Source organism: Bubalus kerabau, chromosome 12 (assembly GCF_029407905.1).
Source record: "Bubalus kerabau isolate K-KA32 ecotype Philippines breed swamp buffalo chromosome 12, PCC_UOA_SB_1v2, whole genome shotgun sequence".
Classification (NCBI taxonomy): domain Eukaryota; kingdom Metazoa; phylum Chordata; class Mammalia; order Artiodactyla; family Bovidae; genus Bubalus; species Bubalus kerabau.
The window spans coordinates 90,492,426-90,517,658 of record NC_073635.1 but is presented as its reverse complement, the minus strand read 5'-3'; the positions used below and the strand labels follow the sequence as shown (position 1 = coordinate 90,517,658).

At 64.3% G+C, this 25,233-nt stretch overlaps 1 protein-coding gene across 1 annotated transcript in view; it reads right to left on the bottom strand.

Moving 5' to 3' along the window:
- The window catches only part of LOC129624782 (guanine nucleotide exchange factor DBS-like), a 58,764-nt gene that overhangs the window by 9,073 nt on the left and 24,458 nt on the right, over positions 1-25,233 (bottom strand). Inside the window, exons 4-23 of the mRNA XM_055543052.1 lie at positions 19,808-19,898; positions 14,336-14,455; positions 12,560-12,676; positions 12,033-12,182; positions 11,470-11,594; positions 11,051-11,165; positions 9,961-10,080; positions 9,435-9,626; positions 8,851-9,042; positions 8,354-8,513; positions 7,633-7,706; positions 6,941-7,014; positions 5,637-5,703; positions 5,023-5,138; positions 3,868-3,937; positions 2,757-2,849; positions 2,515-2,607; positions 1,954-2,079; positions 963-1,184; positions 791-883 (exon numbers count right to left, since the gene is read on the bottom strand). Of these exons, the coding sequence (XP_055399027.1) occupies positions 791-883; positions 963-1,184; positions 1,954-2,079; positions 2,515-2,607; positions 2,757-2,849; positions 3,868-3,937; positions 5,023-5,138; positions 5,637-5,703; positions 6,941-7,014; positions 7,633-7,706; positions 8,354-8,513; positions 8,851-9,042; positions 9,435-9,626; positions 9,961-10,080; positions 11,051-11,165; positions 11,470-11,594; positions 12,033-12,182; positions 12,560-12,676; positions 14,336-14,455; positions 19,808-19,898 (2,410 nt within the window). The remainder of the gene's footprint in view (positions 1-790; positions 884-962; positions 1,185-1,953; positions 2,080-2,514; positions 2,608-2,756; positions 2,850-3,867; positions 3,938-5,022; positions 5,139-5,636; positions 5,704-6,940; positions 7,015-7,632; positions 7,707-8,353; positions 8,514-8,850; positions 9,043-9,434; positions 9,627-9,960; positions 10,081-11,050; positions 11,166-11,469; positions 11,595-12,032; positions 12,183-12,559; positions 12,677-14,335; positions 14,456-19,807; positions 19,899-25,233) is intronic.

Below are 25,233 nucleotides of genomic sequence, written 5' to 3'. Positions count from 1 at the left end.
TCAGGAGGGCGCGCTGGCTGCCGGGCCCGCACCCTGCGGCTCTGCCTGACTCAGCGGGAACCCTCAGGAGGGCGCGCTGGCTGCCGGGCCCGCACCCTGCGGCTCTGCCTGACTCAGCGGGAACCCTCAGGAGAGGGTGCGCTGACCACTGGCTGTGCTGGTAAGCGCTGGACTCTGAGTACCCCAGGCTGGTGCAGAGCCGGGCGCTGGCTGAGGCCGCTCCCGCTGCAGCTCTGCGGGCCCTTGGCTGGCCGAGCCGGCTGGTGTGTTGTGAGCTGTGACCAGGTTGCCAGGGCCTCCTCGCTGCCCTGGGGCCATATCCCCCAGGGTCGCCAGGGCCCAGACCACCAAGGGTGTCAGAGCTGTGGCGGGCAACGTGGTGAGGCGCCTCCCGGGCTGAGCCGCTCTCTCGGGGTCTCTGTCAGACACGTGGACACCCCAACAGCTCCACCACCTCCCACCCCCTTGGTGACGTGAGGACACGCTTCTCGCACGAGAGCCGGGCACACGCGTGCCAGTGTGCACGTGTGACATGGGCCGCCCGCGTTGCCCCGCCGTCCCGGCACTCAGGAACCTGCTGCCCTGCCTCCAGAGCCCCTCTGCCCTGCAGGGTCCCTGCTCCCCGTCAGGGCTCGGCTCCATCACCGACAGCCCAGGGCAGCCCCACACGAACGGGGCAGGAGTGTGGGCTGGCCTCTGGGAGACAAAACCTCAGAAAGTCCTAGACGGCGGCCCTCAGCCGAAACTGCTCACGGGCATCTGCACAGGCCAGGCAGATCCCGGGGCCCACCTGGATGATGTACACCTCCTCCCGCGCGTTGTACCAGATCTCGAACTTCTTGGCGTCTCCTTTCACATTCTCGGTAATGCCAACGGCTGTCATCTGTGAGGGCAGAGAAAGTGGGTGGGCCTCCGGCGGGGTGCCCTCCTCGGAAGGCAGGTGCCCAGCCTGGGGTGCTCACGTTCAGGGACTGCTTGTAGCTGTAGGAGGGCGCCTTCTCATAGCCTTCGCCGTTCTCCTCCCGCCGCTTACAGAAGAGCACGGCCTTCTCGTGCAGGAACAGGTGGCGCTGCATGGGCTTGAAGCGGGCCAGGTCCTTCACCTTGGCGTGGCCCCTCTTGTGGTCGGTCCACACGCTGAAGGAGCCCTGCATGAGCAGCCTCCCCAGGTCGCTCAGGTTCCCCTGAGGGGCGGAAGGAGGCCCGATGAACGCCAGCGTGGGCCTGAGGCCTCGGACGCGGCCAAGCAGAAGCCCCGTCTGGGAGCCGGGCTGCGGCCCGTGGGGCCCAACGGCCAACACTGGCGAAGAGTCAAGGGTACTGGGGAGAGTCGAGTAGTGGGAAGGTCAGGGGTCGCGGGGACGAACAGGGAATGTTTGGGGCAGGGAACTGCTCTGTGGGACGCTATCATGGTGGACGCTGGTCACCCACTTGTCCAAACCCAGAGCGTGACCCCGACGTGCGCTGTGGACCCTGGGTGAAGGGTCAGTGGGGACCCGTAGGCTGTGACGGGCGCTGACTGCGACGGGAGGGGGCAGCGCTGTGGGGGCCGATGTGCACCCGGGGCGTGGGGAGGCCTGTGTGCTCCCTTACATTTCGCCATGAACCCAGAACTGCTCCAAAAAGAAAGTTGATTAAAGGGAAAAGCAAAGAGAGGGCGAGTGCTTAAGGGATTTACAAAGCGGAGAGGAACCAGGGAGCGGCCTGAGCGCGCAGCGGGTGGAGGGGCGGCATCCGGCTGTCAGACGCTGCCTGGGCGAGAAGGGGAGGGCCAGGAGGGGTGGTGCCCGAGCCCGGCCGCGCTGAGACGCGCCCTGGGGTGGGAACGTCCTGGGCTCCCGCCTGCACGGCGGCCGCGCACGGGATTCTGGGTGACGTGCGTGCAGGCCGCCCCCGGCCCGTGATGGGCCCCTCAGGCCCCGCCCCGGGCTGGCAGGGTGGGCGGAGCCTCACCTCGTAGCCGGTGATGGCGATCAGGTGCATGGAGTCGTTCACTGCCTTGAGGATGCCCAGGATGGAGCTCAGGGCCTCCTGCAGGTCCTCGGCCCCCTCGCAGGTCTTGCTGTATTTAAGCATCTCCTGGGGGGGCGCGGGGGGGGTCACTGCCCGTCTGGACTCTGAGCCCCACCCCTGGGGAGCGGCTGGGACGCCCTGGGACAAGGGTGTGGCTCCTGTGCGGTTGTCACTGGTGGGGGAAGACCAATGTGCCCTGGGGCACTCACCCCCCGCCTAGATGCAGGGTTGGGGGGATGGTCTTGCCTGCCTGTGTCCCCGACCCCGGCCCCTGATGATAGGCAGTGCACAGGAGGCTCTCACAAAGGCGTGTGGGGAGCCAGGGCCCCGCAGACATGGGAGGAAAGTGTCCAGAGACCACGGAGCTCAGGGATGGGCTGGGGCGACTGCCACTGTGTGGTATGCGGCTGGGAGGGTGGCCAGACCAGAGCCAGGCTCCGGGGAGGGGGCATCAGGCCAGGCGGGGGGCGGGGGGGCTCCAAGGGATGCCCGGCCTCTCACCTTGAGCAGTAGCTGATACTTGGTGATCCTCTGGACTGGCTTCAGCAGATAGGAGTCCAGGCTCAGCTTGTGGTCCAGCTTCTTCTGGCACTCCTGCACCCACCACACCCCCTTAGACGGCTGTCACCCTCCCTTGGAGCGTCAGCCTGTGGAGGACCATCCCCACCACAACCTCCTTAAGACGGCTGCCGCCCTCCCCCAAAGCTCAGCGTTTGAGGACCGCCCACATGGCCGGGACACACCTGGAAGAAGGGGCAGTCGGAGCACTGTCTCCACAGGCTCTCGGAGCGCGGCTTGTTCTGACAGTACTTCTCGTAGATCTGGAACTCCTCCATCTGCCAGGGAGCGGGGCCGCGTCACGGGGGTCGCGGAGCCCACCTCCGAGTCACAGCCCTCCGGGTGGGGACGCCCGGTTCCCTGGGCCAGCCCAACTCCGGGCCCCCACTCTGTCTCAGATGCCACGGCTGTGGCCGGTCAGCCAGGTGACCGCAGCCCAGAAGCTCCATCTCAGGGCTGCCCTAGCCCTGGCACCTCTCTTAGAAACATTCGGTCCGTGTGGCCGTCTTTGGCCTTAGGGAACAGACAAATAGACACAGGACCGACAGACTTTGTGAAGGACTCAGCTGCACGTGCATGGGGGTCGGGACGGCCGGGGGGCCGATGAACGGTAACTGCTGCCCCCACTGAGGCCCACATTCCACAGGTGGGGGGTGCGGCCTGAGCACCTGCACTGCCCCTCGGTCCCCAGGAGGGGCCGATGCTGGCGACACTCCCCACCCCAGTTCTCAGCACCGGGAGGTGCGCCAGACTGAGTGCAGCACAAACAGGGCTCCTCTGCCTCTTCTGCCCGCCGGCGCTGGCTCCTGCCTGATGTCTGCGTGCTGCTGGGTCCGGGTCACCGGGGACGGCATCCTGCATCCCATCCTCCTGTTGCCAGAGCCTGTGCACGGCCCCCAGCCCACTGATGGTCCTGCGTCTGTGACTGATACCTCAGAGCACGCGTGACCACCCAGGGTCAGCTGGTGCGCTAGGGACCAGCAGGGAACTAACGCCGGCAAGGACAGTCAGCACGCCACACTCGTGCTCAGAACTCAGATGCCCTGCGATTCTGCCGGCTCTCAAAGCTGAGGTCCTAGGTCTCTCTTTTTTGAGCTAGTTACTGGGCTTTAGGGAAACTGTGCTGTTCCGGCCCTAACGAAAAGCATCACAGCATCTCAGCCAAACTGGAAACATCTGTCCTTGTAATCTCGGTTGGCCAGATGGGGACCGTGACAGAACTTAAAGCCACTGTGGCTTTAAGGAGCAACTTCAAGGTGTCAGGCCTGCAGAAGGACACGTTTGAGAAGCACGCACCCGCTCCAGAAAGCACCTGCCAACCAGCTCCGGGCAGTCCGTGTAGTTCTCCAGCTCCCTCAGGAATATCCTAGACGAGGAAGTGTGTGCCAGGTCACGTGAACATAGCCAGAATACGATGGCAGCGTCACCAAGTATTAGATGTTCTTTTACAGACGCCTATCCCGACTCTGGACGGTGCCCGAGACCATAAGCAGGCATGCGCCGTCTGACTTAAGGGCCTGCAGCCCACGCCTGTCCCTCCCAGGGTCCTGACTGCACCGAACGCTCAGGGACACGCAGCCGTGGCCCCGTGGGGACGCCTTGTTTCTGGAGAACATGGACACAGAGCGAGGGGCTGCAGCAGCAGATGGGGCCTCTTGAGGCACAGCAGCCCAAGTGCTCAGTGGGTTTTCTGCAGATTCAAGGGTCCTGCCCTCAGGACCCTCCACTCTGTGGTGCTGACCCTGAGCCTGGGGCTGAGTTTTTGTCTGGGTTTCCAACTTCCATCTGTCTATCAGGTAAATCCTGGCACCGAGGGCAGCTGAGAGCCAGGGCCGAGGATGCGGAAGGATGGGACGGCCCAGGCCCCCTGCTTACCCTAACCTCTCAGGGAGGTGCACCTGAAACCTGCTGCTTCCTTTACAAGCTGCAGATGATGGAGGCTATGGACAGGGGCAAAAGCATGTGGTCAGACAGAAGTCCCAGTGCCCCTGGCATCCAGGGAGATGGGGCTGATCCCACGGCCACGGGCCTGTCCCCGGGCATGCTGGAGGGACCCGTGCACAGCGACCTTCCTCAGGACCACAGGCTTCTGCCCCCATCTGATTCCCTCTGCATCGCTATTCATCTTCCCACGAGCCCCTGAGACCGCTGAGGGTGAGCGGCCCCAGAAGGACTGCCCATGTCTCCCCAAAGCCACACAGAGGCCATTGGCCCTCCCACGAAGGGGGGATAGGCAGAAAGGAGAGTGCGCTGTGCCCATCCCTTACGGGAACGGGCTTCGCCCTGTGGGCGCGCGGCCCCTTTGTAGCTCCCTGCCGCTCGGGGTCTACCCTGGGCTCGTCCCGTCTGAGCCTGCTGCCCATCTGCTTATCCCCCTTGACAGGAGGAAAGGCTCTCCCCCAGCAAAGCTCCGGCAGGCAGGGCCTCCAGCCACCCAAGGGAAGGCCCAACCTGTTATGAAAGTGGTAAATTTCTTCCATGTTTCCAAACAGGATGTCCTTCTTGTTCTGAAGGCCAGTGGAGATGAGATGAGTCATTAATGGGTTGTCCATCTCCGAGGCGTAGCCCTGCGAAGGAGGGAGCGGTCAGCGCTGGAGGCGGGCTCCACAACGCCACCAAGTGGGGAAGTGATGCTGCTTGGATTTAGGAATCAAGTCTACTTGAATTCATTCTGGACGGACAAGCACAAACATGTGAGTTACAAGCACCATCAGTTACTTATTTTTGTGTGTGTGTGTGGGGGGCCTCCATCCATTTCTTCACCTTTCAACCTTTCTAAACGCAGGCACATCTCCTACGAAGGGGACAAAGCTTACACGTGCGTTCTGACGGATTATCTCTATGCCCGCACCCTCGTGACCACGGCCCAGACCCTGGGGCAGAGAGTCCCCGCACCCAGAAGCCCCTCCGCCATCCCTAGGCAATAGCCTCTCCCTCTTCCTGCAAACACATCCCAGCGCAGCTGTGCCTGCGTCCACATGCCCTGGTCCTGAGGATGGACAGCCGATGGGTTTCCAGCTCCTGGCCGGCTCAGCAGGGCTGTTGTAGGACGAGACCACCCTCACCTCCAGGACGCACAGCAGCTCCTCCACGTAGACCCGCTCTGTGTCCAGAAGCTCCTTCATCACGTGCCTGTGGGCAGGCGTGCTCTCATGCACGAGCTGCTTCCTACTGCCTCCCAGCTACCACGGGCCACCTCCAAAGGAGCCCCGACTCCCAGACCACGCACAGTTCCAAGTCCCCGACCCCCAGGCCTCCCCACACTCCCAGGCCACAGTTCCAAGTCCCCTGCCCAGACCCCTCCAGGAGAAGACCCTGCTCCACGGCCCCCCCCAGCCTCCCACAGGAAGTGGGCCTGTGTGACCTCTGGGGCCCTGCTATGTGCTGTCAGGTTAGGGACGCCCAGGAGGGCACAGGCTAACAAACGGGCAGGCCAGACCTCGCTTTGTAGACCAGGATCACCTTTTAACTGCCTATGACCAAGATTCCCATTTTTAAACAGAAAACAGAGCTTGGGTTGGGACCATGAGCAGATGACGGCTAGCCCGTCGCCAGGCCCTGTGCGGTTCTAAGTGCCCGTCCTCCACACAGGGCAGCGAGGGGCGTGGAGCAAAAGGCTCGGGCTCCCTGGCCACCAGGGGCAGAGGGTAGTGTGGACTGGCGAGGAGGCTGTCCCCGTGGATGGAGGGCAGCGTGGAGCCTGGGCAGTTTCTCTGAGTAGACAGGAGGGCCGAGGGCAGTCCTGGGGGCAGGGGTGGGGGGGTCTGTGGGAGAGTGACGACCACTAGAGTAGGGACATGGGCAGGGCCTTCCTGTGAAGTCCAGAGTTTGGTGGCCAAGGGCATGTTTATACAGGTGCTATCCTGGCAGGGGGGGCAGTGTGTGGGGCGAGGGGGGCTGTGGGCCGAGCAGACCCTCCACAGAGTGGGGGGGTGCAGGAAGAGACGGTGAGGGGAGCCAAGAAAGAAGAGTGACACCCAGCACCCAGTGGAGCCGGAGTCAGGAAAGGCTGTGGGCAGGGCTGGCGGGGTCGGGTCCAAGGCTGGCCCTGCACATGTGGCCTGAGAGTCAGGGCCGTGCCCCCGAGTCATGTCTCCTGGGCTCAGGGAGGGAGAATGTCCCTGTTTCAAGCCCCAGGGCCACCAGCCGGGTGGAGGCAAACGTGGCCTTCCTGAGGAACACGCAGAGGGACACCAGCACCCGCCAAGTGACCCTCGAGGTCAGCTCTGCTCTGAGCTGCTCCTCCCGGGGGCAGGGGTCCGGCCACCTCTGCTCCTCAGCGTGCAGACCCTCTCGGGGGGCGGGGTGGGGGCTGAGATCCGGGTGGGCTGCGCTCCCCCTCGGAGTGGCCAGGGAGGCAGCCACCCACCTCCGCAGGACGGCCAGGCTCTCTTCGTCCCCCGTGGAGCCGCCACGGCCCTGCCGGCCCTCGCTCACCTCACTCTGCGAAGACAGAAGCCGGCCAAGCAGCGCACTTTCAGAGACAGAAGGTGAGGCCTAAGGCCCGGCTCCAGAGCCTGACCTCCTGGTCCCTCTGGGGAGGACAGGAGGTCCCATGGGTGGAGCAGGAGGGGAGAGGGCCCAGAGAAGGCGGGGAAGTTGGGGTAGGGCCGGGTAGTGAGGGGGTGGGGTCAGGAGCGAGGGGCGGGGCTGGGGACAGAGGGGCGGGGTCAGGAGGGCCTGGAGGGGAGAGGGCGGGGGAGGCGGGGGAGTGGGGGCGGGGCGGGGTCAGGGGAGTGAGGGGGCGGGGTCAGGGAGTGAGGGGGCGGGGTCAGGAAGGCCTGGGGGAGAGAGGGCGGAGGAGCGAGGGGGCGGGGCTGAGGAATAAGGGAGAATGGCAGGGAGAGGGGCGGGGCTGGGGAGTGAGGGAGCCAGGCAGGGAGAGTGAGGGGGCGGGGCAGGAGGACCTGGAGGGGAGAGGGCGGGCGGAGGCATGGGAGTGAGGGCCGGGGCGGGGCGAGGGGCGTGGCCAAGGTGTGTAGGGCTGAGGAGTTGGAGGCAGGGACGGAGGAGTGAGGGGCGGCGCCGCGGAGTAGGGGTGGGGCCGCGGCCGGGGCTCACCTTGGCCCTCCTGTAAGGCCCCCTCCGGAGTGCACTGCCCTCGGAACTGTGGTTCTCAGAACCCCTCCGGATGCCTGGTTTAGGAAGGCGAGAAGGAGGGGAGCGACCTCGCATCTCACGGCCTGGAGATGGAACGCTCGTGCAGGGATACGGAGGAAATGCCGAGAGCAGCCCAGCGTCGAGGAGGGAAGCACGGGAACATGAAGGAGGCAGTGGGAGATGGGCCGGGAGCCCCCGGGCTCGCCACTCGCAGCGGGGCCCGGCTCCCAGTGACAGGGGAGAACTCTGTGCCTGGAGTCTGAATGGGCCCACGAGCTGGGCTCAGAGGCTCTTGGCGTGGACAGGCAACACTGGCCAGGGCTGCAAAAAACGGCAGGAGCCATGCCGGCTGCTGGAGCCGTGTGTTTTGGGGACAGGAGGTGACAGGAAGGGCCCAGCCCTGCCTTCCAGAGGGGATGCGCCTGGGGAACCAGGAGGTTTCAGGGGTGGAGGGCAGAGCCACACAAGGGGAAAGCCATTCCAGCTACGGCGCTGAGGACAGCCGGCTGGGACAAGCCCAGGCAAGGCCCTCGAGGCCATGGTGGACCCAGCCCAGCCACCACAACGGGAGCAGCATGGCCGAGAGGGACCGAGGGAGGGGCCCAAGTGCCAATAAAGCTTTATTTACACAATGGGCTGGATGGAAGGGGGCGTTCCCCGGGGTGAGAGGTGCTGCTCGTACCTGGGGAGGGGCAGGGAGACTTGGTGAGTGCTTCTGGCCGCGGGGCCACGGGCTGCACGGGCCGCGTCTGCTTGGCCGCCAGCTTCTTGAGGCTGGCCTGCCTGCGGTGGAACATCTCCTCCACGCTCTCCTGCTTCTGGAAGACCCTCTGCACATGCTCCTGTAGAAGGGGACCGCATGTTGGACTCAGCAGGACATCTCGGTGATGCTCCGAGTGTCACCGTGACACCTGTGGGCCCCGCTCCGCCCTGGGGGGGGCGGTGCCAAGGGAGGAGGTGGCTGGCGGGGGTCTGTGGACAGCCGGCAGGAGCAAGCAGTCGGGGTCCAGCAGCATCCAGAGGCTGGTGGAAGCGGGGCCCAGAGGGCGGCCAGGGCATGGAGCACAGATCCTGCTGGGAAGCAGGGACCCCCGTGGGGTGGGAAGGGAGGGGGACAGCATCCGTCCTGAAATGCCCTCGCTCTCTGCCTCCCGAGTGTCCAGGGATTTGTCCCCTCACCAGCAGGTCTTTGGTGAGGATGGGCTCGTAGTCCTGGAAGATCTTGCTGAGCTCCTGGATTTTATTTTGTGCCCCCGTCTCCAGAAACCTCTCGAGCTCCTGGAGGGCGGCCTCCGCGCCATCCTGGGACTGGCACTTGTCCACAGGCTGCGATGCCAGCAGGTAGATGCCCTCGTCACACCACTTCATGGACTGCGGGGGGAGAAGGCGCCTTGGAGGCTGTTCTGGTGTCTCAGGCGGCCCGCCGACCGCTGTGCTCTGAGACCATCCGCAGGACAAAGCATGCAGGTCCTGTCCAGGTCTAGAGGGCTCCCCAGGGATGCAGGCCTGAAACCAGGGGCCTTGCCCAGGACGGGACGCAGCCACACTGAGGACAAAGTGCAGGGACCTGGCTGGATGGTCGCCTCTGGGTTTTTGTGGCAGGTGAGCCCTTGAATCACCGGTGTTGGTGCGGGGCCATCTGGGTCTCAGGAGAAGCCCTCGGGAGGCCGGGGGCCACTGTCCACCCAGCACCTGTGGTCTGGCCCCGGTAAGAGTGGCCCTGCAGGACCAGGGGCGGGGTCAGGGTTGGGGGTCGGGCCTACCGCCTCCAGGAGGCCGTGCAGCTCCAGCGACTTGCCCAGCAGCCCCCTCCTCCGCTCCACGTCGGCCGCAAACTGGTCGCACAGGTGGCGGAGCTCGTGACACTTGGGGCGGATGGAGTCCACGGCATAGTGCTTGTGCTCGATGAGCCGCTCACCCTCCTGGGACAGCGTGCGGGCCCGCTGCACGGCGGCCTGCAGGGCCGCCAGAGACCAGCTCAGCTTCTCGGGGCAGAGAGCACCTCCTGCTTCTGGGTCGGCGGGGGCGGGCTGGGGGCAGGTTGGGGGTGGGCTGGGGGCGGGCTGGGGGTCGGCGGGGGCGGGCTGGGGGCGGGCTGGGGGTCGGCGGGGGCGGGCTGGGGGCGGGCTGGGGGTCGGCGGGGGCGGGCTGTGGGCGGGTTGGGGGTGGGCTGGGGGCGGGCTGAGGATCGGCGGGGGCAGGCTGGGGGTGGGCTGGGGGTCGGCGGGGTGGGCTGGTGACACCGGGGCGTGGTGTCCCAGCGGTCCCGCCGCCCACGTCCACGCTTACACTGGACTTCTCCTCGAAGCCAGCCAGGTCCTTCAGGAGGTGCTGCACGTGTGCCAGGCTGTTGCCCACGTCGGTGAAGGTCGTGACCTTCTGGGCCAGCACGTCCAGGGCCGATTTGACCTGAGATGGGGCAGCGGGGTGAGAGGCCATGCAGTGAGATCAGTGGGAAGGCACAGCTGGGGGACGGAGGGGCTGCCGTGGAAACTGGCTTCAGGGAGGGGAGAGGGCCCGGGCCTCCCCTCAGAAGGGGGACTAGAGGGAAGCTTCCTTGATCTGAAAGAGGACATCCACAAAACCCTCCTGCCAACACCCCAGGTGTAACACCGGCGATGGACACCTTCCCCCGAGACCACGCCCCACAGGGAGGGCCATCCACTCTTGCCACCGTGATCCCAGTGGTGGGCGCTCCAGGGCACCAGGGCAGACAAAGAATAGACACAGAGACACGCAGACAGAGAAGGAGGAGATCAAGCCGTTTCTGTTTGCACGTGGCCTGATGATCTGTGTGCAAACGCTACCAAACAGTGCCTGGATTGAGCTTGGCAAGGTTTCAGGGCACAAGATAAGTACACAACAGCCTGTTGTGTCTCTACAGACAGCAAAGCACACACAAGACACCGGAAGAAAAAGCATGACACTGTCTACTGTTGCTTAAAAAATGAAACGTGTACGTGTAAACCCAACCAAACACGTGCTGAACTCGCGCGAATGACACGCACTGGTGAAGGACACCGAAAAAAATCTAAACAGATGGACAGACAGAGGTGTTTACTGACGGAAGAGTCAGTGAAGTCAAGTGCCGCCTCTCCCCAGAGCAAGGCACAAGTTCAACACAATTCCTGACAAAACCCAGTGGGACTTTCTTGGAGAGACAGATCAGGTCATCTGACATTTACATGGGAGGCGAAGGAACTGGAACAGCTAGGACAACTGTGAAGCAGGAGGGTAAACAGCTGGGGATCCCGTCTGGAAGGATGTACCATCGGCACTGAGGTTCCAACCAGACCCCCGGCTCCTCGAGGCTGCGAGTGGTTCCCACGGGGTGCATCACCCATGCCAGAGCCCCCCTGCAGCCCCCCAGGCCACTCACCTCCCGGAAGTCCTGCTCGAAATGCCGGAGCTGCAGGCACTGCTCCAGTTTTTGCTGATGTTTTGCCCAAAACTCGTCAAAGGCGGCCTCGGTCTCGTTCAGCTGGGCCAGGAGCCTGGGGAAGGGGCGGCAGCCATGCTGGTGTGGGACTGTGAAGCCCCCCTCCTGGCAGTGCCAAGCGGTGGGGGGCTGGTCCGCCCTCCTCATTGGAGAGGACGTGTCGGGGGTCCTGTGTGTCTCCCCAGAGCCTGGCCTCACCTCCGCACGGTGGAGGGCACGCTGGGGCGGGGCCACGTGTCTCCCTGCCTCACCTCTGCACGGTGGAGGGCAGGCTGGGGCGGGGCCGCATGTCCCCCCAGAGCCCAGCCTCCCTCCGCACGGTGGAGGGCGTGGCCGGGCTGCGTGTCTCCCCGCCTCACCTGTGCACGGTGCTCTGACTGTCCAGCTGGTCCTGGTTGGGGCTCTGATCCGGGCTCCGGGCCAGTGGCTCGCGGATGCCCTCCAGGACGCGCCGCCCCTCGACAAGCGCCAGCCTCATATCCTCCTGTGGGACGTCCGGGCTCGTCATCCAGGCCGCCAGCCCCAGACTTGGCCCCGAGTGGGGCCCCGAGGGGTCAGAAGGCACCGCAACGAACCCCGCCTGCCCCCCCCAGACCCTCTGCTGCCCGCCCACCCGGTGCCCCCAGGAGGGGGTGCTGGGAGGCACCGGTGTGCGGTGAGCGGGCGGGGTAGGGTTACGGGTCTCCCAGGCAGCGGGCAGGAGTAACAGGAAACCGGGGCCCCATGTGTCTGCTCTGCGTTCAGAGGGAGCGGGGGGCTCTCATGGGGGTACCCAAGGACCATCAGCGGGTCGGGGAGCCCACAGTGTGCGGCTGCCTCAGCCGACCCTGTCACGTTCATTAAGAGGCCAGTGTGTGCTGTGGCCGCTGGTCAGCTCAGCCATCCGGGTCAGCTCCCGCCTCCCGCCATCTCCCACACACACCTTGGCTCTGTCCTTCTTCTCCGTGTGGGTGAGGAGCACGGAGCTCGTGGACTGCACGTCATTGGGCAGCTCCGTCTCGGCCAGCTCGGTCCCAAAGGTCTGCAGCATCTGCGCCGTTTGTTTGACCAGAAGGGCGAAGCTCTCGATGGCCTATGTAGGGGGGAGACCATCAGCCCGAAGCCTGCGCACTGTGCCCTCCTGGGCTTGGAAGCCGGGCTGCAGCCCAGCCCCTCGGGAGGCCCCCAGCCTCAGCCCCAGCCTCAGCCTCAGCTCCTGCACAGACGTGGGCTCTGCACCTGCCTGAGGGCGATGCCAAGAACCCAGCTGGAGCTTTTCTCTGTCCCCGTGTTCCTGAGCCCCAGAAAGCCACTCCCGACAGGACTCACGTTTCTCCTTCAGATGCCGAGGTCCACTGAGACCGTCGGCTCATGCTCAGGGAGAAAGCTCGGGAAACGGCACCAGGTCCTTGGAGCAGGCGGGGGCCGCGCGGCTGGGCGGCCTGGGGCCATCGGGGGTGGGGCACTCACTGTGCGGTGGCGGAGCCACCTGGAGTGGCAGTAGGCCAGCGTCCCGCCCAGGTCCTCCGTCAGCTGGGACTTGTCGATGTAGCCGTGTAGTTCTGGGACTGAGCTCAGCATTATGACCTGGGGGCACGAGACCACCCGTAAGCAGACTGCCCCGCAGACCCAGACGGAGGGGCCTCCCAGCTCCTCCCACGGCAGGCACGGTGCAATGCTCCCTGGGCCTCAGCTCTCCCGTCCATGAAATGGGTGCACGGTCCCAGCAGATGACAGCCATTGGGAATAAGCAAAGGCCTGGACAGAGCCGGGCACTCTGCTGACATGGGGCATCTGAAGGGTGAGGGGGCCTGCATGTTCAAAGAGCCACACAGATTCCAAAGCTGCCCATCTCTCTGCATTCCTGGCGAAACCCAGCAGGCTGCATGGGGGTGGAGGCAGGCACTGGGCATGGCCATCATGGAGAACAGGGGCCTGGGGGCTCTTCCACCTGGGAGGGTTTTGTTTCCTGTCTTGCTCTTGCCCTTCTGAGGTCACTGCATCCGTGAGCTTTGGATAAAAATACCACCTTTGCTTTGCAAACTGTCAGGCGCTGCCGCCGAGGTCCTGGAGGCTCAGTCCCTGTGCCACTTGACACACCTCGTGTTTTCTTAACCACCGAGCCTGCTCCAGGCCAAGGGGCCATCCGACACGCCCCTGGTCAACGCTGACTGTCTCCATGTGGGGGCGGGTGGAGGGGACAGGGTGCCGCTAAGACCACAGAGGACCGCCCACCCAGCCATCTGGGGGCCCACGTTGAGACTCTTGACTGAGATGTCATCTTCTCTTAAGAACAGGCTACGGTGCCAGCTTTCAGCAGAGACATCCAGTCTCTCTTTGCCGTCCAACAAGGCCGTTCGCCCAGAACACCCTGATTCACGCCAATAGGAGTGGAGACGGGTCGGTCAGCTATTCAAGGACTTAAGGCTCTTCTGTGATTTCCGTCTGCTGTGTGTCAACTAAACCACCATGGAAAAGGCTGGAGCCCACCAGCCGTCTTAACGTTTTCTGCTCAGCGCTGCATCCGCACAGGCCCAGGGCACCAACACGGACCCACTGCAGCAGCCGCCCTCCCCGGACGGTGCTTCCTGAGTATCGAAGGGTGACCGAGACGGGCCGGGGAAGGGGCGTCCTGGGCGATGGATCCTGTGAACCTGGCTTCTGAGAACTCATGGGTTTGGTCCCACGTGGCCGGGTGCAGGGCGACCACTGTACGCAGGGTGGAGACCCCTGCCCTCGGCGTCAGAAACTGAGGCTTTTTGATGCTACAGAGATGGGTGCACTCATTTCCCTCCAAAGCCTGGGTGCTGCACCCCTGGGCCCTGGCCGGTGAAGGCCCTCCGTCGACGCAGGAGAGCCAACCTCGGGAACGGTGGCCCACACTGGGGTGCTCAGGTTTCAAGAGCAACCTGGCAGGTCCTGCTGGGGAGGTCACGAGGTGCCGGGCACGAGCCCCTGCGCTCCCAGGGTCCTCTGCCGGCAGCCCCTCCCAGCCCTGCTCCAGGAACCTGACTCGACATGGCCTGGCCTCCCCAAGGGAATGCAGCTTCCCGGGTGAGCAGCCTCTAAGGGAACCACACAGCCTTGGCTTTCCGAGGACAGCTGGCAGCTGCCGGGGCTGCCCTGTGCCAGCTGGAGTGAGGAGGTGAGGCAGAGTCCTGCCGCAGCCGGGGGGTCACTCACACCCACTTCCCTGCCCCATGCCCTGGGCAGAGTGGGCGCTCCCCACAGGAGGTAGGCACTTACCGGCACCTTCATCTTAAAGTCATCTCTGTTGAACCTGAAGGCGAGGTCGGAGAGTGTCCTCTGGAAGAACCCGGTTGGCCGCAGGACGAGGACAAGCTGCAGGTTTGCAGGGAAGGATGCCTGCAGGGACACAGACCGCTCTCCGTCTGGGGTCCGCATGCCCACAGCGGCCCGCGGCCCCACGGAGAGGACTGAGTGCCTCCCCCACACCAGCGCCAGCCTGGGGCGGAGCCGGGTACAGACACCGCACTCGGAGCATCGCCACCCCTCACGGAGAAAGAGAAGAGCCACACTGCTTGGAACAACTGTGTTACATGGCTTGTGGTCTTAAAGGTCAAAAGCTCTGACCTTTTGGGGAACTACGCTCAATACCTTGTAATGACCTGCAAAGGAAGAGAACGTAAAGATACACATATTCATATACGCGTAACTGAATCCCTTTGCTGTGCATCTGAAACTAACATGACGTTATAAATCGACTTCAATACAAACTTAAAAATAAAACAGCAACTGCAGGAAGAGCTTTGGCCTTCCCTTCTGGCTGAGTCATGCGTCCCCACACTCTTATTTTGGAGTCCAAGCCCCCAGCACCTCAGAAGGGCTTTAGGGTCTTCACAGAGGTGACCGAGTCAGGATGAGGTCGTCAGGCTGGGCCCTGACCGGACATGCCCCGTAAAGGTGACATTTGGACATCGAGACCCACAGAAGGCGCCTGTGGGGTGGAAGCGGATTGGGGGAGCTTCCAGAGACCCCCTCGCAGCTGCAGAGGCTCCAGCCGGCTCAGACTCCCCATCCAGATGGGGAGACAGGAGGCCCTGCCACCTGAGCCCTGCTGTGGTCTATGGTGTCTGTTAGGATGGTCCCCAGAAACTAGGACACCGGTGGTGTGAAAACAGACACACACACACACGACAGAGAAAGGAGACGCGAGCTCACACCCAGGGCAGGCGCACACACGGGTGTGAACTGACTTGCACGTGCACCTGAGCTGTGTGCGGGACGTCTGGCCCCGGACGAGTCGCCCTCTGCGCCCCGGGTTCCCGTCGGCAATGGGGGGAATGGAGTGCCGTCCTCGCCGGGCCAGGCCGAGCTCCATGCCGTCCACAGAATTCACACCCAGCTCCAGGTTGAGGCCGTGACGGCCACTTGGTCAGCCCAGGCCCGGTGCCCTGTCCCCTGGCCTCTGCCTGAAAGTAAGCCCCTCCCGTGAGACGGAAGCGAGGAGAGGCCACGGGGCCGCCCCCGGCACGGGGCAGGCGAGCAGTGCCCCCGGGCACAGACATGACCAGTGTCCTGTGGCTCCTCTCCTGCCTCGCCTGGACATGATGCCGCCCCGCTCTCCCACGTGGAAGCTCTGGGACCCTCCTGAGCTGTCCACAGTCAGGACGGGCCCCTGCCCAGGACATCTGGAGACGATCCGCACCCGCCCACACACCCCAGGTCCTGAGCATGGCCCACAGGGGCCCCTGACCCCTGGGCTGCCCAATGTGGCTTGCACGCATGCCCTTCCTGGCCTCCTTGCCCAGGCCCCCGCCGGCACGTCAGGGGCATCACAGAGGCCTGGGGCGGGCTCCGTGTCTGAGGGCCCAGCCAGCATGTCCCTGAAGCCCATGCCTCAGGAGCCGCCCTCCCACCGTCTCTGGGGGCCCCTGACTCCCCGCAGCCTCCGCGTCCCCCCAGGGGCACCACTGCATCGTCCAGGCTCCAAACAAGACATCTCTTCAGGCTGAACCTTGCTGTCCCCTCCTGCTCAGACCCCAACATCCAAGCGCGAGCTCCCCTTGCCAGGGCTTGCCAGGGTTCCTGGCCCCTGCCCCGAGTCTCAGCCCTGAGAGTCACGCATGGGCCGGACGTCTGCTCAGGGATGCTCTGTTCTACCCGCGGCCGCCTGGGGCCTGGGAGGTCCCCAAACCCTGCCTCCCCCCAGGCCCTCCTCTTCCTCCCCCAGAAGCTCTGCACGCCAGGACTCCCCGCTGGTCATACCCCACTGGTCACCCCCCACAATCCCAAGCTGTGCCTCCGGCCTGGCCACCCTGACCTCCTGCCTGCCAGCCCCCTTCCTGTGTCACACCTCCTGTGGCCCCAGGCGCATCTGCCCCGCAGTCCCCAGTCACAGCCCTGGAGGGCAGGACCGTGTGGCCCCCATGTCAGCCCCGGAGCAGCCCCGCTGGGTGCCGTGGGCAGTACCGCATGGCCCCGTGTCAGCCCCGTGTCAGCCCCGCTGGGCGCCGTGGGCAGGACTGCGTGGCCCCATGTCAGCCCTGGAGCAGCCCCGCTGGGCGCTGTGGGCAGGACTGTGTGGCCCCATGTCAGCCTCGGAGAAGCCCCGCTGGGCGCCGTGGGCAGTACCGTGTGGCCCTGTGTCAGCCCCGGACCAGACCTGCTGGGTGCCATGGGCAGGACCGTGTGGCCCCCGTGTCAGCCCCGGAGAAGGCCAGCTCAGAGCTGCGGTGGGCTCTGCCCTCAGTGGGGACATGGCAGGTCTGAGCTTGGGGACACTGGACTGTGGACCCTCCAATGTCGTATTTTCCAAGCCGAGCTGAAGGCATCCAAACAAGGAGAAAGAGCACCCCGAAGGCGAGAACGTGCGGCTCACGAGACAGCACACAAGGCGGCTTAAAGCAGCCCGAGTTTCAGCGCTTACGTAAGCGCCAGGCCCACTCGAGCGGCCAAACACAGCTGGCCGCCGGCAGCACAGTGTGGCCATCCAGGCTGGAGCGCCAGAGCCTGCAGGGGCCCCTCACGGGCTCCGGCCCAGGGGTCTCCTCGTGGGCTCCAGCCCAGGGTCCCAGCAGATCTGGGTGGTCTCTCCCCTAACCCACCCTGGATGAAGCATAGGCTGGCGGGGATGGCAGTCCAGATGGGTCGACGACGGGGATGGCATCAGTGCGCCAGCTCTGCCCACCCCTGCGGAGCCAGGGAGGAGATGGACCCGAAAGCTGGCTCGGGGTGGGGCGGGGACAGGGGCCCTGGGAGCAGCAAGGCGGGGCCTGCAGTGTCCCCGCCCCCGTGGCCTCATCCGGCGCCCGGCCAGGTCTGGCACCTGGTCACAGGGTCAGCCGCCTGCAGCCTGTTTGTCTACAGGGTTCTTGCTTCCCCGTGTATCCGCAGCACCGCCCACCACGCCAGGCACACATCAGTGTCTCAATAAATGTGCTGAAAACATAAACAGGACTTATGGCATTACTACGATCAGTAAATTCTTGTAAGAAAAATCACTGGAGTTGAACGAGAATTTTTGACAATTTTGCTGGAAAATGTTCTCTTCTGGGGTTTCCAAAGCAATACTGGGTAACTATAAGGCTTACAGAAACAAACCTACATTTTTAATGCTGTCAGAATCAGTGCAAAAATCAGTCATGATTCTCACAAAACAAAGTTTTAAAGATGCACCAGCTCTCTTCGGAAGTTTGCCTGATTATCAGCTCGCTGAAGAAGACCATGTTCCCACTCAGCCTCAGGAGAGCACAACCGACAGCCGGTGTGCCCTGTGCCATCCTGCTGGCTCGCTGGGGACCTCAGGGACTGTTATTAAAAGTGATTTGTCTGTTTCTTAGCAAACAATCCTGCCTTTGATCAGCCTTGCTAACTGACCTGGGGTGGCTGATTAGCTGGAGAGGTATTTACAAGGCTCTTGTCGCGCCCAGGGCGCGGGATGGGTTGTTGGCCACACGAAGATGGACAGGGCTGGCCCTGACCTCGAGGGACCACAGTGTGCAGAGAGGGAGGGTGCCCCGCCGGGAGGGGAGGCCAGGCCGGGCCTGAGTGAGAGCTGCTCTGGGGGGCGCTGGGGGCTGCGGAGGGCGCAGTGGGAGCCACCCTGCCCTCGGAAGAGGGCACCCCAGGGGCAGGGAATGGCACGGACGTGAGGTCTGGAGGCCCATCCCCCCGAGAAGCAGCTGACTGATGGCCCTGCATATCAGTGCCCGTCCGAGACGCACACCAGTGAGACAGACGCACGCAAGAGACCTGGGCGATCACTAGACCTGAAAATGTTAGTCTAACCGTGTAACCTCTCAAAACAGCAGCACACTCGACTGGAGACCCGCTGCCATCCAGCCCGGGACTAACTTGCTGATTCCAGAATCACCTCTAGGAAGTCCTGTCACCTGACCCACTGGCTCTTACAGTTGAGTCCTTAATCTGGCCGGGCAGGTGACACCCATGTGCAAATCCACATTAAAACTTAAAGGGATGAAAGGGACACAGTGGCGGTCGGCTGGCAGTGCACGGCCCCTGTGAGCGGCTGAGGACGCAAAGGCACGGGAGAGCTGACGGTGGCGTCTGCACACTACGGCACTCTTCTGAAACACTCCCGAGTTTAGACCAGTTTCAGGTAAACAACAAGGCGGAGGGTGTGTGGCTGGCGCGGGGAGGGGGTGGGGAGGGAGACGACGTGTCAGGAGGACGAGGCTGGGCCGGCACCGGGACAGGTGAGCCCCAGGACCTCCAGTGGTGAGCCTCGGAGCAGGGCCCGAGCACTGGGAGGAGGAGTCGGATCTTCCGCCCCCAGACCCCAGCCCAGCAGCCTCAAAGGGGCCAGCGCAGGACGCAGAACAAGGGCCTGGGGGCGGGTCACCCATGGGGTCGGGAGAGCGCAGAGTCGCGGCCCGGACCCCAGCACAGGCGCTCCAGGCCACCCTGCCACAGACAAGCACACTTTCCATCCTGTCTGCAGGGAGAAGTGCTCCCCACCTCTCTACCCAGCTTGAGCGGGGGTGGAAGCCAGCGCCAAAAATAAGAGTGGGCTCTCTGCTGGCTGCACCGCCCTCTCCAGCTATCCCGCGGCTAAAAACAGCGCCCAGCGCTGCAGGCAGCCGTTCTTCTGTCCTGAAGGGCAGCCACGGTCTGCAGACTGGAGGCCTCCAGTGGCCACGAGGGCCACCAAGGATGACGGCTGATAATCTGACTTGGTCATGAGACTAAAGAAGAAACAGCCCGTTTGGAAGGAGAAAACAACACAGGAAAAGCTAGTCAACATAACCTCACACCCGCAGCCTGAAGGTGCCCTGTGACACGCTTGTCACCCTCAAGAATGGCCGCCCCGTAGGCCACTCAGGCGCTCACACGCTCAGCGTCAGACACAAACCGGAAGTGACATTGTTTTCAAGTTATAACACAGCCCCTGAGAGCTAACCCATGTGACTAGTTGCACACAACAGGTGCACACAAGTACACGCACACCCCCCCCACACACGCACACACTTGTACACGTATGCACAATGCGCACACATGCTTGTACACGCATGCACACATGTGCACATGCACACACACACGTGCCCGAGCAGCTCGAGGAGCCCAGGGAGGTGTGCGCTGGCCCTGCCCAGGCCCCAGCTGGAGTCCACCTCGGCCTTGGGCCCCACCGTGTATGCAGCCCCAGCTAGGACCCAAAGTGCCACTGGGCAGGAAAGGCCATGTCCCCTGCCCGGAGAAGGCGTGGAGGTCCCTGGCCCGGCAACAACCGACACTTACCGCTATTCTCAGGATGGACGCCTTGACCGAGGTCCATCTGTCCTGCCTGCGGTCTATGACCAGGATGAACCCGATGCCAGCGTCCTGCAGGCTGAAACGAGAGGGCACGGTCAGCATGCACCCGGAGGTCTGGCCATGGCTGCAGCGCGTCTCCGGGAAGAGCTCGGGGTGAACAGCCGCCCCTGAGACCCTCACACCGCTGCTGCTCCACCCAGCACCGCGGCCAGGGGAGGACGGAGCCGTCTGTGGTGCTGCCCCGAGCTTGCCGGGCACCTCCGACCGCGGGTGGACAGACCAGCGCCGCGTTACTTCCCGCCCTGACACCAACCAGGTCGCAGTGCAGAGAGGCGGGCCAGGCCCCTCCGTCCCGGAGCCCAGCTGCTCCACTCAGAGCCCAGCAGCTTCCCTCCACGTGGACTCGCCAGTGAGCCCGTCACAGAGAGCCTGTGGCCCGGGTGTTACGTCAGCCCCAGCATCTGGTCCCCCCGGCTCATCCACGGTCTACAATCACCGTCGAGGCTGATGGCACGGCTGCAGCTTGGGGAGAGTCCCCTGCGGGGCCCGGCAGTGCGCAAGCATCCGAGGGAGACGGGAGAGGAGAGGTGGCTTCTCGCAGCGGCAGCATCCGTGAGAAAGATGCTGAGGCCGGGAACGACAGCCCATCCCGCTCAGCCTGACGCGCCTGAGTCACCGCCGACCCGGAGGCGATTCTGCGGGACGACCCACCCCCAGCCCTGCCAGCCGGCGTGGGCAGCAGCGCCCGCCAGCCAATCCCGCGAAGGACTGAGAGTGCAGGCCTAGGCTCCAACTGGAGCGCTGATTGCCAAGTCTCTGCACATACCCGGGAGCCAAGGCCGTGCTTAAATAAAACCCAGAAATACATGGAATACATATAAATTATGTGGCCGTGGCAGTACTCTGCCTGCTGCAAACCTTATGTAACATGGTGAGAGCTGAAACAGCCCAAACCCTCCCTGATCTCAGAGCAGCGACAGAGACACAGTCACACCTGTGTGGGTATGCACACCTGTGCCTGCACACCTGTGTGGGACCGTGCACTCCTGCACAGGAGCAGGCACTCCTGTGAGGGTACATGCACTCCTGTACAGGAGCAGGCGTTCCTGTGTAGGTGCGTGCACGCCTGTGCAGGTATGCACACCTGTGTGGGTTAGGGTCCTCTGCTGAGACTGCCCATCCCCTAGTGGCCCCTCTTCTCTGGGGGGACAAGTCACAGGCTGTCCCCTGACAACCAGCACATGCCACTTCTGCACAGCCTCTGTCTGCAGTGCCCCCGATACTGACCGGCTGGCCCCTGGCCCCGCTCCTCCTGGGCCCGCAGTGTCTCCTTTGCGGCCCCTGTGCTGACGGCCTGTTCCGTTTAGAAACAGGCAGGGCGGGCGGCCTGGCCACAGGCGGGGGGACGTGGCCCGGGGCCTCCACTCCACCTCCTGCCTCACTCGCACGTCCCAGCCGCCCCCCACCGCCCAGTCCCTTGGGGTCTTTAACTCGCTCTGTGCGTTTGAACGCCAGACGGTAAAAACTCTGTGACATCAAAGCCTCCTGTTGCGCCTGCAGCGTGCACGCATCGTGACAACAGACAGCGGAGACGCGGAGGCGCCCTGCAAACAGCCGCTTCAGGTGAATGTAAGGAGCCTACCAGATTCACGAAAACGTGCCCTGGAGGGCCGGTTTTAGGACAGCAGGTGTGGAGCAGGCAGCTCAACTTCCTGGTTTAGGAAACACACAGACCCGAGCTTTGTGGTCACCTGGCCACTGCCCAGCAGGGGCTGGTGGGGCAGCTCGAGGGACGGGCCCCTCCCACCCATGGGCCCTGCACCGAAGCTTAGACTGTGCCTCCGTCAACCCTCGTAAGGACCCAGAGGCAGCCGGAGCCACGGACGGAGGCTCAGACAGACAAGTCATTTGCCCAGGGTCACAGCTGGTGAGCACAGACGGGACGCCCATGGTCTGGCTCCCCGTCCAGACAGCATCCACCGTGCAGGGTACAGCAGCCCCTCCGTCCCGCCCACCTGGGACTGTGTCGGGCCAGGCAGGGTCCTCCCTTTCAGGGGGCCCGGCCCCAGAAGCAGACGGCAAAGAGGCCCCACCCCAGGACCTGGCTCGACGCCACGAGTGGGCTCTCCCAGCCCTGTCTCATCTCCACCATGGCTCCACCGCCAGACGCAGCAGGAGGAGCCTCATGTGAGGACCCGGGGTCCCCCCGAGGCCCCTTCCACCCCTAGGACTACAGCCCCAGAGCCAGGCCGTGTGGCCTGCCCTGCCCCCAGGAGCCCAGGCCCAGCCCCCGGGGCCCATCCACCACCCTGTGCCCACAGAAGGGCCTGTCTATGACCTCAGGCGCCCAGGGGAGAGGGTGGGCGGCCCATGCTTGGTCACTGAAAAGACAGGTCCCCCGGGGTCCCTGTGCTCCAGGCCTGGGGCAGACTGCGCTGAAGGTGGCGGACGAGGGAACTGGAGCAAATAACCCGGAAGCTGCAGCCACGCGGACGAGCCCCCGGACCCAGGCACACGCGGGCATGCGGACACACAGACATAACCTGCAGCCTCCTGGCGGCTGCTCGGAGGGGCCCCAAGTGAGGCTGATAGTCACTTTTGGCCCAAAGAGTCCAACAGGCAGAGCGGTCTCGCAGACTCTGGTTCTGGGAGCCACACGTGCTCGGGTGTCCCCTCTAGCACCCCAGGCCTGCTAACTCCTCGGGGGGCCCGGGCACGGCCAGCTACGCTCTGACCTCCCGCTCGCGGCTGAGCAGCCTGAGGGCGGCCTCGAGACCAGGCCTGAGGTCCCCGTATCTCCCTGCCCAGCTCCGGGCCCTGTTCACACACCTGACACATCACAGAGCAGGGTCGGGCGGAGACTAGGAGACTCTGGGCCCAGCCTGGCCTCACCCCCGCCCACAGGGCTCACGGGGGGCCTTGACCCGGGGGAGGGTCAGTGTTCCCGGGGCCACGTGGACAGGGGCCTGCTCAGCCTGGCGCTGGGGCGGGGAAGCAAGCCCAGCAGTGGGGCTGGGGGGCCTAGTGGGCCCTTGTGGGAGGGGCCGGCAGGAGATGCAGGCAGGCTGGCGTCTGTCTCAGATCAGGCCTGGCAGGTGCAGACAGGAGTCAAGGAAGTGGGTCCCCAGGGCCCGTGGGAGGGAAGCTCTGGCCTCCCAGAGGGGCCCTGGATGAGCAGATGGGTCCTGGGGGCTGGGCCAGCCAGGGGGCAGGGGTGGGCGGGGAGGGGATGGGTGAGCCAGGCCGGGGATTAGGGTGATGGGGAGAGAATGGGGAGGAGATGGGGCCAGGTGGGGCGGGGGTTGGGGCGGGTGAGACACAGTCCGACTCGCAGGCCCCCTCCCCCAACCACACTGCTTTGCCCGTCTCTCTCTCTCTCTCTCCATCCCACCCTTGGACAGGGTCTGGGAGGCTGCGAACGTCACAGAGACGTGGCTGGGCCCTGTACTGGGCCTGGGCTCGCCCGCCGGGCCTGGGCGTGGGGCCACGGGGCAGGGCCACAGCGCTCAGGCCCAGCCCTGGTTCTGGCCGCCTCTTCTCCGTCCTCCCAACGCAAAGCTGCCCCGTTAAGCATCACGCGTGCAGCAGGGTCTCTTCCTGCTGGTCAGCTTGTCAGAGCTCGACGGCAAGAAAAGCCTCGGACGTTTCACAAAGCTCCGCGTGCGCTGACAGCACGCACCCACCCTCGGGCTCTGCCGCCGGCAGGGCCAGACGCGCGCCGCGCACGCAGGATGGGGCAGGCGCCCCAGGCGCGCACTGCGCGAGCCCCACGGCCCAGCGCGTGCTCAGCTGTGTCCGACTCTGCGAGCCCAGGGACTGCAGCCCACCAGGCTCCCCGGTCCATGGGCGTCTCCAGGCCAGAATACTGGAGTGGGTGGCCATTTCCTGCTCCAGGGGATCTTCCCAACCCAGGGATCAAACACAGGTCTCCTACACTGCAGGCAGATTCTTTACTATCTGAGCCACGAGGTGGGGGAGAAACCCCACCAAGCACATGCTGCTGCTGCTGCTAAGTCGCTTCAGTTGTGTCTGACTCTGCGCAACCCCACAGACGGCAGCCCACCAGGTTCCTACGTCCCTGGGATTCTCCAGGCAAGAACACTGGAGTGGGATGCCATTTCCTTCTCCAATGCATGAAACTGAAAAGTGAAAGTGAAGTCGCTCAGTAGGGTCCGACTCTTTGCGACCCCATGGACTGCAGCCTACCAGGCTCCTCTGTCCATGGATTTTCCAGGTAAGAGCACTGGAGTGGGGTGCCATTGCCTTCTCCGCCACCAAGCACATAGATTCCATAAATACATTAAACACACACACTCTGGGCCACCTCTTTGTAACCGGAGTGACTGCTCCCCTGAGGGTGTAAGCCCGGCGCCCCTCTGGAAGCCAGACTCCCGTGAGGACCCTCCGGGATCCATGTTACCTGTTTTGCGTGCAGGCTCCAAGTCAGGGCTGGCCCGTCCACCCACGCCCTCCGAGTGGGTCCTGGGCCCAGCCACGGTCCTCGCTGGAGCTGCTCAGGCACCTCCCTCCTCCCGGAGCTGAAACCCCAGCCGAGGCAGCCTCTGGGTGCGCAGCCCCACTGTGTGCACAGGCTGGTCGGTCAGCCTGGGCTCCCCAGGGAGGGGCTCCCCACACCCCTCACGGCAGCACAGGGCGAGCCCCCTCCTCCCGGGCGGGTCTCGTCCTCCTCCCGCAGGTGAAGGGCAGGGTTGGCCGCCCTGAGCTGGACACCAGCACATCACAGCTGCGTATCCCCCGGGTAGGGACAGCCCATGCTTGAACTGCACAATACGGCAGCCCCGGCCCCTGGGAACTGAAGGACGGCCAGCCCGGGCCGGGAACTGAACTTTTATGTTATTTAACTTTAATTTTTCAAGTTAAATGACACTGGGCAGCAGTGACAGGAAAAAGATGACAAGAAAGAAAGCAGGCTGAGACAGGTGGCCCCTGGCTCCCCAGGAGAACGAGATCGGGAGGACAGAGAGACAGAGCCCATGGGGAGAGGTTGCCCCGTGGGGAGGGGACCCTGAGCTTCAGACACACGGGCCAACGGGCTGGGGCCGGCCGCGGGCGGCAGTGAGAATGGTCTTCACTTGCTTCTTTCATGAGCCCGAGGGCCTGAGGGCGGCCACAGCAGAGCTCCCCACCTGCCTGACAGGGAGCAAGGCCGCTCTGACGGCAGGAAGCCGAGGGTGGCCCCGGCTGGGGCTCAGTGCCCAGTCCATCCACACCAGAGGCAGCTGCAGAAGGATAGGCAGGGCGCCCGCCACAGGCCATTGACAAGAAAGGGCTGGGACGGCACACGTGTGCAGTCCAGTTTCAGGAGATGTGCACAGGGACGCTGCCAGATGCTCCCTGTGGTTTCCTGTGGGGAGGGTGAGAGCTACTCCCTGTCCACAGATGTCTGGGGT